The sequence below is a fragment of the Myotis brandtii genome, unplaced genomic scaffold (assembly GCF_000412655.1).
Source record: "Myotis brandtii unplaced genomic scaffold, ASM41265v1 scaffold120, whole genome shotgun sequence".
NCBI classification, from domain to species: Eukaryota; Metazoa; Chordata; class Mammalia; order Chiroptera; family Vespertilionidae; genus Myotis; species Myotis brandtii.
In genome coordinates, this window is record NW_005354174.1 from 2,271,656 (window position 1) to 2,286,507 (window position 14,852).

The 14,852-nt window shown below is 37.3% G+C and overlaps 1 protein-coding gene across 1 annotated transcript in view; it reads right to left on the reverse strand.

Annotated features, from left to right (window-relative positions):
- MED13 (mediator complex subunit 13) overlaps positions 1-14,852 on the reverse strand; it is a gene marked incomplete at its 5' end in the record, with an annotated part of 89,007 nt that overhangs the window by 54,943 nt on the left and 19,212 nt on the right. The window contains 5 exons of the mRNA XM_005858702.2: positions 1,234-1,344; positions 1,979-2,141; positions 2,848-3,042; positions 5,501-5,698; positions 6,490-6,635. Of these exons, the coding sequence (XP_005858764.2) occupies positions 1,234-1,344; positions 1,979-2,141; positions 2,848-3,042; positions 5,501-5,698; positions 6,490-6,635 (813 nt within the window). The remainder of the gene's footprint in view (positions 1-1,233; positions 1,345-1,978; positions 2,142-2,847; positions 3,043-5,500; positions 5,699-6,489; positions 6,636-14,852) is intronic.

Consider the following 14,852-nt stretch of genomic DNA (forward strand, 5'->3'; position numbering starts at 1 on the left):
AACAGAGGCAAGTTTTCAAAAAAGTTGCCAGACTTTAAAAAATTATACAGATTCTAATCCCAAGAATCTATGTAAGAATATTTAATCTATGCAAAAACATACCAGAATACTTGTCTGTTCATTGTATTCAATCAAACAGAACTAATGTAAGAAAAATCTTGGCCCTAACCTGCAGGCAAGGCACTCCAATTCCTTTGGCTCATATCCATGACAAAAAGGGTGGCCAACTATTTGCTCACAAGTCCTGATTAGGGGTGTTAATGTTATTATTTGTTTATTTGCTTGCAAAAGCATAAGATCTACCTTTATTGTAGAATAAAATAAACTCCAGGCAAAATAATCTTTTTCTAAAAATAGATTTGAGAGAGAGAGAGGAAAGGCGAGGGAGAAGGAAATACCGATCGGTTGCCTTCCGTAGGCACCCCAACCAGGGATCAAACCTGCAACCTGGTTATGTGCCCTGACCAGAAATCGAACCAGTGACCTGTCGGTGCATGAGGCAACGCTCAACCAACTGAGCCACACTGGCCAGGGCTAGGTAATATAATGTTAATGCCTCTAATAACCTAATTTCATCAAAGGCCCCAATATGTAAAATAAATACAACTGCCTAAAGAATTTCAAGTTCATACATTCTTCTACCAATCTTCCAACCAATACAGTTTATTACTAAGTTTGTATTTTTACAGTACAGTTTGGTCCCATGCTGAAACATACTTTGTGAATCCTATTTCAGCATTTCACCTACAGCTTGCCCAAAGGGATGTTATAAGAAAATGCACAAACCCTATACTGTATTTACTATAAAACAGATTGTGGAAATTTGTATCTAGTATGTATCATCATTTTTAGGAGAACCCTTGGGAGAAATTTCTCAGGCACAATGCCACCTATGAACACTTCTCAAGTGATGTGTGTGCCTTTTACCTTATAGATGTTATAAATACTATAATAAAGTATAAAATTCTCCTTTATTGTCTGTGAAACTAAGCTTTCACAGCCCAGCCCAGTTAACTGTGTTAAGAACTTAAGGCATACATTTATATGTACTTTCATAATCGGCTCCAAAATACTGAACGTTTTTCCTCAAATGTTTTCTTTTGAAAAATATCCTAACACACTGTTTATATAAGCTTCCTCAAACAAAGTGGGACATACATATTCAACAGCATACGAAACTAACACACACACACGTATAGATATCAACCAACTAAAACAAACAAAAATATCTACCTCGAACAGCAGCAATTTGTTCTTTGTGTAGCTTCAACAAAATCCCAGGATGTTACTTTATCAGCTGTCTCTTCTTCACACAGACCAGCTGATGAAGCTGAATACTTCCTCCTAAGATTTGAAATTATAGAATTGTTTAGAATTCATCAAATTTTCTGTAACTCTGAATTAAGCATTAAAATTGAATTTTTTTTTTAAATCAATTTTTTTTGCCCAGCCAGTGTGGCTCAGCGGTTGAGTGACACCCACGAACCAAAAGGTCACTGGCTCAATTCCCAGTCAGGGCACATGCGCAGGTTTTGGGCTGGATCCCCAGTGTGGAGCATGCAGGAGGCAGCCCGTCAATGATTCTCTCTCATCACTGATCTTTCTATTTCTCTCCCCATCTCCCTTCCTCTCTGAAATCAATAAAAATGTATTTTTAAAAATATCAATTTTTTAAATACCATCTACAAGTAACTACCAACATGTAATTTTTATTTATTTATTTATTTTATCTTTTTAAGTATATATTTTTATTGATTTTAGAGAGGAAGGGAGAGGGGAGAGAAACATCAATGATGAGAGAGAATCATTGATCAGCTGCCTCCTGAACGCCCCCTACTAAGGATTGAGCCCGAAACCCGGACATGTGCCATTGACCAGAATCGAACCCGGGACCCTTCAGTCCGCAGGCTGACGCTCTATCCACTGAGCCAAACCGGCTAGGGCCCAACATGTAATTTTTAAACTTGAAAATACGTACTTGTTCTGAGCTCTGTTCATATTGCATTCTTGCCAAACTCTATCCACCACATGATTGGCTAATTTTCTGGGTATTTTCCCACCATGATGGCTAGTACTATCCGAGTTGAAGCCATCAGATACTGAAGAAAATTTGACCCACTTCTGGGCAGACTGAGGATCAACTGAAAACAAACAAAAAAGAATAAGATGTAGGAGAATAAAGGTAGGTTTACAGTAATACTATTTGGGTTTTTAAAAATTAATTAGTGTTAATAAATTGCCCCAAGCTATCCGAGTAGCTTATTTACATTTTGAGGAAAAAAAAGTGTGTTACTTCACTTTACAAAAAAGCAAAAAATCTGGACGGGGATGTGAATTGGATTGTAGTGTTATATAATGTTGATTTCCTGACATGGAGGATTAAATTGTAGATATATAGAAAGGTGCTTTAATCTTGGAAAATATACTGAGTACATAAGGGGAGATGGAGCATCATGCCTGCAGCTTGCTCTCAAGAAGGCCAATGATAATGAATGTATACATACAGAGAAGGTGCTGAAGCAAATGTTAACAGTTTGGAAATGTGGATGCAAACTCTTCAATAAGTTTTAAGTTATAATATATATATATATCAGCCTAATATGCAAATTGTCCCCTTGGGAGTTCAACCAAGAGTTCGATTGCTCGCTATGACGTGTGCTGACGACGAGGGGGTGGCATGGAACGAAGGAAGGCCCCGATCAGCTCTGATCGCCAGCCAGGCCTAGAGACCCTACCTGTGCACAAATTTCGTGCAGCGGGCCTCTAGTTTTAAAATAATCATTTAATTGTTTACTGTCTTCAAAATAAGACAATCACTAGAGTTAACAAAACAAATTAGGACAATACCTGTCTGGACTTCCTCAGGAGATGTAGGTGGTGTAAGAGTAACCGAAGACATTGCAGGATCTCTTGTGGAAGCAGGCACTTGGTGTACACCCAAGCAAGAAGCTGAACAGTGAGAGGATCCCACAGAGCTTGGAGTAGGAATGTCTGACTGAGGAACTAGAACAAAGCATGCTGGGTAGATCATTCGGACACCCGCTGAAAGAAAAAAACACAGGAAAATCAATTACTATTGTAATTGTAAAGAAATTAGTTTCACTCAAAAACACTGTAATGGAACAGTAGGTATAACATAATCACATTTAAGTAATAATATATTTAACATATCTTTATAAATATATGCTTTTTGGCATAAGGTTTTTCTGGAAGAAACTACAAGAAGCTATTAGTAGTGGTTATCTTCAAAGACCGAGAAGAAAGCAGCTTTCTCTTTTCATTTTTATTTTGTTGTTGTTGTTGTTAATCCTCACCTGAGGATATTTTTCAATTGCTTTTCAAAGTCAGAGAGGGAGGGAGGAAGGGAAAGAGGGAGGAGGAGGGGAGAAAGAGATATATCAATGTTAGAGCAACACATAGACTGATTTGCCTCCAGCACACGTCCTGACAGGGTCCAGGAGCAGACCCAAAACCCAGATACATGTCCTTGACCCGGAATCGAACCCACGTCCCTTTAGTACACAGGCCAGTGCTTTAATACAGCAACCAGGGCTTTCTTTTCATTTTTGAATTTTCTAACCATGAATCTGTATTACTTTCTCTTTTTTTTTCCATTTACACATAGCACTTTTATTGAATTTATTGGGGTCACACTGGTTAACAAAATAATACAGGTTTCAGGTATACAATTCTATAATACATCATCTATATTACATTGGTGTATTACTTTCTTACTTTAAATCCTTATTTTCAAATTTGACCAACTACAAGGTGTATTAAAATTTATTTTAAAAGTTTAACAAAGGTACCTTGGTTGCAGGCTCCTCCCTGGCCCAGGCCCTGGTTGGGGCTCGTGCAGGAGGCAACCAATCAATGTGTTTCTCTCACATCGATGTTTCTCTCTGTCTTTCCCTCCCTCTTCCACTCTCCCTAAAAATCAATGGAAAAATATCCTCGGGTGAAGATTAACAACAACAAAAAAAATAATAATAAGTTTAACAAAGGTAATCTGGGCACTAGAATTATGGAACATTTTTGGTTTTCTTCTTTTTATGTCTCTATTTAAAAAGCCTAATATATGTTTGTGTTTTGCTGCTGTTTTGGGCACAACTACTCTGATAGTAATGTATTTATTGAAGTTGGATGTTGACATTCTTTTATTTAAAAAGAAAACAACAAAAAACCAATGCCCTGGCCAGGTAGCTCAGTTGGTTAGAATATCATCTTCATATGCCATGGTTGTGGGTTTGATCCCTGGTCAGGGCACATACAAGAAGCAACCAATGAATGCATAAAGTAGAACAGCAAATCGATCTCTCTCTCAAATAGATAAAATAAATTTAAAAATAAGGCAATCTTTATATATAACATTACCATATGATTCCATTACATACAGTACTGCAGATTCTAACCCCAATTACCTGCTCAATTATACATTCCCCACACCTCCTATGTCTAAGGTGGAGTATACATCTTAATCTCATTGTTAGGCTTGGTTTTGTAATTTGCTCTGGAATGTAAATGCGCGTGATATATGTCACATCCCAACAGGAGCTTTAATTTAAATGTGCTTGCAGGATCAGTGCAGCCTCTCTTACGTCTATCCTTTACCTTGAGATTAACTTTTCCAAAATACAGTGTACCTTGTTAACCTAGGTCCCTGATGAGAGGACATATAGAACACAGCCAATCGCCCTGATCGGTTTGGCTCAGTGGATAGTGTGTTGGCCTGCGGACTCAAGGGTCCCAGGTTCGATTCCGCTCAGGGGCATGTACCTTGGTTGCGGGCACATCCCCAATAGGGGGTGTGCAGGAGGCAGCTGATCGATGTTTCTCTCTCATGGATGTTTCTAACTCTCTATCCCTCTCCCTTCCTCTCTGTAAAAAATCAATAAAATATATTTTTTTTAAAAAGAATACAGCCAATCAGAAGAGAGATGACCTGGCTAGAGCAGATGAAAGATCCAAGTTCTTTAGGTACATATTATTTTCTGCCTTTTAAATTATCAGAGGTGACAGTTTTACTAAATTTTAAAATATTGAGTAACACAGGTTGTCAACTTTTAAGCCTCCAAATATTATTCATTCACAATTATTTTATTCCCACCTTTAGCATGCTATCCTTTAGGTGGAATGTATTCCCCTGACCCAATGACTTTGGCTTGGCCAAATTACTAATTTTGTCTACTGGAACATGAGCAGATGTATCCTAGTAGAAGTTTTAAATACACTTACTAGTACATAGCTAGACTCAGTCCCTATTATTCTTTTGTTCCTGTAAGAACAGCATGTCCTAAATACTGGGTACTCCTTGAATCTAGATTGCAGAATAAGATACAAGGAGCCAAACCATGACAATGCTGAAGCCTTTACATAACATGAGCAGGAGTAAGGAAAAAATAAAATGTTTGGTGTTGAAAGCCACTAAGGTATTGCAGTTGTTTAACTAACACATACAGTCACATATTTCCCCCTTAGGATTAATGCTCAGGATCCATACCAACAAGAACTTCTACTGCAGCTAAAGAATCATCTTCCCAATCCATATCTTCCTGTTTATCTTCAGACATCTCCTTCAAGCAAGATGAGATAGGATAGAATTGTTTCCATTCACCAATTAACTTTTTTGTAGCTGAATCAGACATCTTGAATGCCTGTCCTGTGAGAGTGCCATTTAGTCCAAATGGGCTTAAGATAACTAGAAATCCAAAATGGAATACAGTAAGTAACTAAAAACTATTACACCAAATATGATCACATTGAACAATATTGTTAGTAATTATGCAATTCTTAAAAAGTTAAAGAAAAGCCATAATGATCATTCCTGAGAAAAATCAATGTATTGTACTTCATTATTATGAAGAAAAGTACAACACTGAGATTATAAAAACTTAAACTTTTGTCTACCCAAAAATTCCAGATGTACAAAATTTCACAACGAACTGGGAATATTTGAATTCAATTTATCCTGATTTCCACTAAGGAAAAGTAATTCGAGGAAAAACAGTATGTGTATGTATAAATCTAAGTACTTATTATGTAATGCCATGTACATTTTTAAAAAGCAAACACTAGGCTTAGAATTAAAAGAAAAACACACTGCCAGTCCTTAAAAACAATTCAGCAATCTTATAAAGTATACTTCTAAATAAATTATACCAAAATCCATGTTAAATGTCTAAAATGACTTACATGAACTGACATGCAAGATGGCCAAGAAAACATAAACCCATATATCTGCTTTCTATTTAAAAAAACACTTTAAAATATACTACCAATCAAGTACAAGAATTTTAAAAATAATATTGATATTTAAAATTATTTCATTGGCTTAATATTCTAATAGGTAAGTAAAAAGTAAACTACATCAGAATCATCATTAGGCCAAATCTCATTAATCCCAAAATGTCAAATTACCAACTTCAATAAGAATTTTCTTGAAACAATAAAAAAATCAAATACGTAAGCCATCAAATCAAAATAATCTACCTTGAAATGGGCTATTAGACTGCTGAGCAAGGGTAATATGCTCTTCACTAAGAAGGTACACAGGTTGATGTTGGTTAATTTCCACACTGGTACAAACATTGCTATCTCCATGCAAGAAAAAGGTGAAAGAGCAGGACAAGTGTTCACTAATAAAGAAGAAAAAGTTATATTTTAGTGATAACATGCCAAAAAAAAAACTTGCTTTTCTTTATTATGAAATTATACCACAACAATACATATTATCTTTATCCCAGAAATTCTACTGCATCATCTGAAGGGGAAAAAAATAACAGATCTGAACAAAGATTTAGCTACAAGAAATGTTCTTCACTGTTTATAGTAAAAAACCTGCAAATGGAGGAATCAATTAAATAAGTTAGGTGTATACACACACCACACACCACACCACACCACACCACACACACACACACACACACACACACACACAACAATATAGCCGCAAAAATATGTAAAGGTGGGGACTAGATTTAATGGAAAGGGTAAGCTGCCAAAATAGTATAGTCTCAATTTTTTTTTTTTTAAAGACAGGCACTCTTTTTTTTTTATTGATTTCTTACAGAGAGAAAGAGAGAGGGATAGAGAGTTAGAAACATCGATGAGAGAGAAACATCAATCAGCTGTTTCCTTCACACCCACTACTGGGGATGTGCCTGCAACCAAGGTACATGCCCTTGACCGGAATCAAACCCGGGACCCTTCAGTCCACAAGCCGACGCTCTATCCACTGGGCCAAACCGGTTAGGACTAGTCTCAATTTTTTAAAAAAGAAAAATGAGTCCGGCCGGCATGGCTCAAGGGTTGTGTCGACCTATAAACCAGGAGGTCACTGGTTTGATTCCCTGTCAGGGCACATGCCTGGGGTTGTGGGCTCGATCCCCAGTAGGGGGCGAGCAGGAGGCAGCCAATCCATGATTCTCTCTCATCATTGATGTTTTTCTCTCTCTCTCTCTCTTGCCCTCTCCCTTCCTCTCTGAAATCAATAAAAATATATTTACAAACAAAAAAGGAAAAAAGTATCTTTGGTGAAAAAAAGTCTAGGTGTGCAACAGAATTAAGGGTGACCTAATTTTTATTTTTGTTCATTTCCCCTCTATTTAAAAAATAGATATATTTCATTTTATTATTTCTGAAATTGGGCTGCATGCAATCAATCAAGTATTAAATGTATGGTCCTTCCTCCAGCCCCAATGAAGTTATTTTAAAGCAATGATGGGTCTTACAATTGAAGGCATCCTAGAATCAAAGCTACATGCAAAACAGAACACCTTATGAAATTTAGATATGGCCTGGTATACAGGTCGGAAAATAAAACTTCCCCAAGAAAAAGAAAGTAGCTGTGTCCTTAAGATAAAAATTAGAAAGGTTAAGTGGCCCAGAGAATATTGTACACTAAGAAGAATCTACTTTTCTTATTTCTTCTCTACACATTTATCTTAATACGACTTAATCAGTTCTTTAAAATATAACAGTAAGCTCAAAACCTGTTGTATGTATCTATAAGCCCTCTTGATTTATTTCTGGACAAGGTAAGGGCACAATAAATTAAAATTAAGTTATAGTAAAAGTAATACTATAACTAACAGAAGTGAGAAAACAGAAGGTAGGAAAGAGGTGAAGAGTAATGGAGAGCTGAGAATATCTTCATCGAATATATTCAGGGTGGAGCAAAAGTAGGTTTACAGTTGTTCGTATGAAAAATAGAATTATAGCCAAAACCGGTTTAGCTCAGTGGATAGAGCGTCGGCCTGCAGACTGAAAGGTCCCAGGTTCGATTCCGGTCAAGGACATGTACCTGGGTTGCGGACACATCCCCAGTGGGAGATGTGCAGGAGGCAGCTGATTGATGTTTCTCTCGCATCGATGTTTCTAACTCTCTATCCCTCTCCCTTCCTCTCTGTAAGAAATCAATAAAATATATTTAATAAATAAATAAATAAAAAAGAAAAAAAAGAAAAATAGAATTATAATACAAGAATAATATCCTCTGCATATTAACAATTGTAAACCTACTTCTGCCCCATCCTGTATTAGGGAGCCAACAGGTAATGTCTAAAGTTGATAGAACAAGAAACTGAAATTGAAGCTTATCATTCAAGGTCAAAAGAAAAACTGAAAATAATATAGCTGAAAACAATGTAACTAAAAAAAAACATCTTTCATGGCAAAGAATCAGTAGAGTTGTGTCTGAAGTTGATTAATCAAGGCCTATAGGTAAAACATTTCTGAAATTATGGCAGTAACCACCAAAAGAAATAAACAAAAACATTTTAAAAACAAAAATAAAAAACAAACAAAACCTGGTTACTTTTAGGGAATGGGACTAGAGCAATTAAACAGCAATCTTAAAATTTTTCTAAATTTATAATACCATTCATTTTGTGTTGCTTACATCAACATAACTTTCAATTTTCAAAAAATTTATGAATTCGCCCTGGCCGGTGTGGTTCAGTTGGTTGGAGCATCGTCCTGTACTCCAAAAGGTAGTGGGTTTGATTCCCAGTCAAGGCACATACCCAGGTTGTGGTTCAATCCCCAATTGGGGTGTGTGTGGAAGGCAACCAATGGATGTTTCTCTCTCACATCCATGTTTCTCTCTCTCTCCCTTCCTCTCTCTAAAATCAATTTTAAAAATTTTTATGAATTCTATACATTAAATCCTTTCTCCATTGAAGGGTCCTGGCACCCTTGCTGAAGATCATTTGAACACATATATGACAGAGTTTATTTCTGGACTTGATCCTTTTCCACTGGTTTACATATCTGTCTTCATGCCAATACCATGCCTTTTTTTTAATTATTATTATTACTGTAGCTTTGTATTATGTTTTGTTCACCCACCCTTCGCTTTATCCAGGCTCTTTGGTGTGATTTTATAGGTCCTCCCATTAGAGGTGAAATATACGTCCCCAACCCTTGACTTAGGCTTGCTTTGTGACTTGCTTTGGCCAAGCAGAAGCTTGAAATGTGCTTATGCAATCTGGCTTGCCCTCCAGTGTCTCTTTCATCACCATAAGAAGATGTCCTGGCTGACTCACTGGTCTAAGATGGAAACACACCTGTACCCAGCCTATAGTTTACTATGTGGACTAGACTGGCTAATCTCCATTTGGCCTCCAGATACATTAATAATACATAACTGATGTTTTTTGTTAGTTTTGTTCTTATCCCCGAGAATATTTTTTCCATTGATTTTTTTTAGAGAGTAGAGGGAGGAGGAAGAGAAGGAGGGAAGGGCGAGTGTTTCTGCACTCGCCCCTACCAGGGTCAGGGATTGAGCCCGCAACAGAGGAACGGGGCCCTTGACCAGGAATCAAACCCACCACCCTTTGGTCTATGGGCTGATGCTCTAACCACTGAGCTAATCGGCCAGGGCATAACTGATGTTTTAAGCCCTTATTTTTTTTCATCCCCCTACTGGGGATGTACCCGCAACCAAGGTACATGCCCTTGACCGGAATCGAACCTGGGACCTTTCAATCCGCAGGCCGACGTTCTATCCACCGAGCCAAACCGGCTAGGGCAAAGCCCTTATGTTTTGGAAGTGGTTTGTTACACATCAATAGCTGATACACAAATTGGCACCAAAGGTGAGATGCTACCATGACAAAAACCTAAATATATGTGGCACTGGCTTTAGGACCAGATGATTGGTAATAAGAAATATAAGACACTGAAAAATGGTGAGAAAATTATTATGTAGGGGGTTGGGGAAATGGTGGACACATTTTATACAATGAAAAAATATTTCATAGCATTGTTGCTTCACAAGTTAAGCCCCATGTCAGTCACCGGTGACTGATACTATACTTTCCATCCAGAAGACAAACCACGCTGGGCGCTTAACGTGTTAAAATAATCTGGACAGCAGAAGATGTGCCTAATGAACTTACAGAGTTGGGGAACAGATAAAGTAAAAATATAATTCGGTTATAAGCAGCTATCTATATCTATCTATCTATCTATCTATCTATCTAAAAGCCTAAGTGACTGGTGCAACCAGTCACTATGACGTGCACTGACCACCAGGGGGCAGACACTCAATGCAGCCATATTTGTAGTTTTGAGTGTCCTCTTTTCTGACACAATTTTTCTATAATTAGGTTGAGTTATAGAGCATATAAATATACAATATAATTTCTAAGTAGCATTTTTATCTTAGTAAACCATTAATGTTTCATTTCTGAGAGGGATATGTCCATTATATGTATTGACACAAAACAGGCAGAAATCAATTTTCAAGGCATTTTTCTCTCTAAACAATAAAAAAGGACATGAGAATTTAAAAGCAAGACAAAAATGCTTTTAAAAATAAGAAAAGTTTACATTCCACTGGTCAGAATGACTAGAATACATTTTTTAACAGTATAAGATTTTTACAGGTTTTTCAGGAAACCTTACAAGGCAAACTATCTTAGTAGAGGAAGTAAAATTTAAGTGTTCAAAGGGGGAATTGCTAACTGAAACTACTACGTATGTCAAAAAAAACATTTATTAAGGAAGTGACTCAAGCAAGAATAATCTAGTAGGTAGAGAAATTATAATTTGATTAATTTTAGGAATCAAGTAAGTATGCTATACAAATGATTATGAATGCTGTGTGCTTTCTCAGTAACTGAGTAGCAGATTTTAAATCTGAATTGCAAATACTTCCAACAACATTTGCAAGTATAAGCAACAACCTCAAACAGTCTGATGTTCTTTATCTTTAAAAGGCAAAGAAGATAGATCTGAATTTTATATCCTCATATTTACTGTTCTGTTAATTAGTGAAGTATAGTTCTTAAAAATATAACTTTCGACTATACATAAAATATTAAATGAGAATAAAAATGGATATTCAAAATGGATTTTCGCCATGACATAAAAAGCAAATGATCTGACTAAAATTTTCCTAAACAGATTACTATAATCTAGTGAATGTTAAAAAGAAGTGCATTACTTAAATTCTAATAAATATTATTTAGGAAATTAATGTAATCTGATATATATAAAAATCAAGGCCCATAAAAATGAAGGCCAAATATAGACTTTCCATATGTCCAAAGAGCACATGACAATCTTAACAACTTTCAAATCAGAAAAGAAAATTTGGCTCTTTGATGTAAAGTGATCCATTTGTCTCCAAGAGGTCCTGGTAAAAACCTAATATTCCAATATGCAAAATATATGATCAATTTCTCAGCTCTATTTATCTGCACTGCCCTATACTCACCAGCAGTTCTCAATTGTTGTCTATGATTAAGTAGAACATCCCCTCCTATATAGTGCTAGCATGTTCTCAAAATGTAGGTTTACAGTTGTGAGTTCAAGAAAGAGTTTATTCTTGTATTACTTATTAATTACTGTATTGTTTTCCATACGAACAGCTGTAAACCCATTTTTTCCCACCCCTGTATAGTCTTATCTAATTATAAAATGGTTTAAAATAAACCAAGTTTGTGCATGACCTAGGAGAAAAAATTATACATTCTAAATATGAGATAAAATTTCTGAAATTCTTATATTAAAGGCAATATTCTAGTCAGAAAATATAGGGCCAAAAGAATGGTAAGTAATACTGCCATACTAAATTCAGAATAGTTCTTCTTTCAAGGAGAGGTATCATTGATAATATTTTTGGTACTTAGCACTTAAAAAAAGTGAAGTTAATCCCAGCCGGTGTGGCTCCGTGCTGAACCAGGAGGTCACGGTTCAATTCTTGGTCAGGGCACATGCCTGGGTTTTGGGCTGGATCCCCAGTGTGGGGCGTTCAGGAGGCAGCTGATCAACGATTCTCTCATCATCGATATTTCTCTCTCTCCCTCTCCCTTCCTCTCTGAAATCAATAAAAACATATTTAAAAAGAAAAAAAGTATTGCAGAGGATACCATTGCTCTCCAGGGGCTTACAATGTAATAACCAAAACCAAAAGGTATGAGTGAGGCAAAATTTACAGGTGAAACTGAACAGTCATCTGTTGTAGAAAAATGTTCCTCATTTAAGTACTGAAATTAAAAGATTCTTTATTCCTAAAACAGAAAATGAAAATATGCTTATAGATTAAAACTGTAACAGTTTAATGTGTGTACTGCTTTAGGAGGCTCCATATCTAATCTATTTTTAGCATTTCTGTTAGGTAGGTACAGACAAATGATCTTATTTTGCTGGTAGGGAAGTCAAGGCACAAAGAAATTAGATGGCTTACGATCATAAAACTAGTTAAAGGGAATGATGGTTTAAAGCCCTAGTCATCCTAACAACCAATTTAAAATGGGCAAAGGACTTGATATACATTTATCCAAATAAGTTATACTAATGGCCACCAAACACACAGAAAGATGCTCAACATCATTAATTACTAAGGAAATGCAAACCAAAACTACAATAAGATACCACTTCATACCCATAAAGATAGTTAAAAAAAAAAAAGGAGGAGGAGAAAGGAAAAAGAAAAGAGGAAAAAGAGGATGTGGAGAAATTGGAACCCTTTTGCACTGCTGATGGAAATGTAAAATGGTGAAGCCACTATGAAAGGAGTATGGTGGTTCCTTAAAAAGAAAAAAACTAACATAGAATTACTATATAATCCAACAATTCCACTTTTGGATATATTCTCAAAAGAACTGAAAGCAAGGATTGAATAGATTATTTGTACACCAATATTTATAGCAGCATTATTTAGTATAGACAGAAAGCGGAAATAACTCAAATGTCCATGGACAGATGAATAAACAAAAAGTGGTATAAAAATACAACAGAACATTATTCTGCCTTAAAAATGAATGAGGGGAGAAACCAAGATGGCGGCATAGGTAATCACCTATACTTGCTGCCTCTCAAAACCAAACCAAAATTACAACTAAACGGCAGAACAACTACCACCCAGAACCGCGGAAAAGCTGGCTGAGCGGAAATTCTACAACTAGAGAGGTGAAGAAAGCACACTGAGACCGGTAAGAGGTGCGGAGGCGCGGAAAGTGCTAGCACCTGGATGTGCTGTTCTTTAAACTGGGAGGAGATACAAGCTCCCGCTTGCCCTGAATTCCAGTTACGGGGGAGACTCTGGGGGATCCAGAGACATACGGAGAGAAACTAGACTGTCTGGCATTGCGACAGGAACGTGAGGGCGGCTTACTCTTAGAGGTGCTCGCAGCAATCATTGTTCCTGCACGGGTCCCGGCCAACCAGGGACTTATCCGGTTCAGGGAAGCCATTGCTGTTTGCTCCATCCTGGTGATTCCCAGAGACCCCTCCCAATTTACAACCCCACCCAAGCTGTGCGGCATCGGCTTTTACATATGAATTGCCTGTCCTTTCGCCTAAAACAAACTGCAGCTGGGTCAGAGAGCCCCAGAGATTCCAAAAGAAGGCCCACTACCTGGCAGCAGCAGCAGCCTCGCTCACAGCTGGGCCTCATCTGGGCACTTCCAAACTCCATACAAAGAGGAGGAATTTGCAGATGTCTCTGTAGCTCCTGCTGGGCGGCCCCAGACAGTGGCTGACCTTGCACCTCCTCGGAGATGAAAACGGATTACAACTCTTCATATCCATAAGAGACACACTCAAGGGGCAGATTCAGTGAGCACCAAAGCCCTACTAAAGCAAGTCCTGCCCCATAAGGGTGTCCCCTGCGCAACAGATCTTCCAGTGTAGACACAGCTGGTCACCACAGCCTATTGGCCTGGAGGTCAATTCCTCCCAGTGATACCAACAGCAATCACAGCTTAACTACAAGACTGTGCAAACATCCCACAAAGGGGTGCACCAAGAGCATCCACCGCAGGTGATTTGGGAGGCTGAGCCACTGGGCCCTATAGAACACCAACCACACAAGGCCACTCTATCAACTCAAGGAGACTTAGCAGCTACCCAGTACATAGAAACAAACACAGGGAAGCAGCCAAAACCACAAAGAAACAAATCACAAAAGAAAGAAATGGATGAAAGCAAAATACTGGATGTAGCGTTCAAAACCACAGTTATAAAGTTACTCAAGAATCTTCTAGAAACCTCAGAGAAATTTAGTAAGACCCTCAAGGATATGAAAAAGGACCATACAGAAATTAAGCATACACTGACTGATATAAAGAATAATATACAAAGATCCAACAGCAGACGAGAGGATCCCAAGAATCAAGTTAAATATTTGAAATATGAAAAAGCCAAAAACACCCAACCAGAAAAGCAAAAGAAAAAAGAATCCAAAAATATGTAGGTAGTGTAAGGAGCCTCTGGGACAACTTCAAGCATACCAACATCCAAATTATAGGGGTGCCAGAAGAAGAGCAAGAGCAAGATATTGAAAACCTATTTGAAGAAATAATGACAGAAAACTTCCCCTACCTGGTGAAAGAAATAGACTT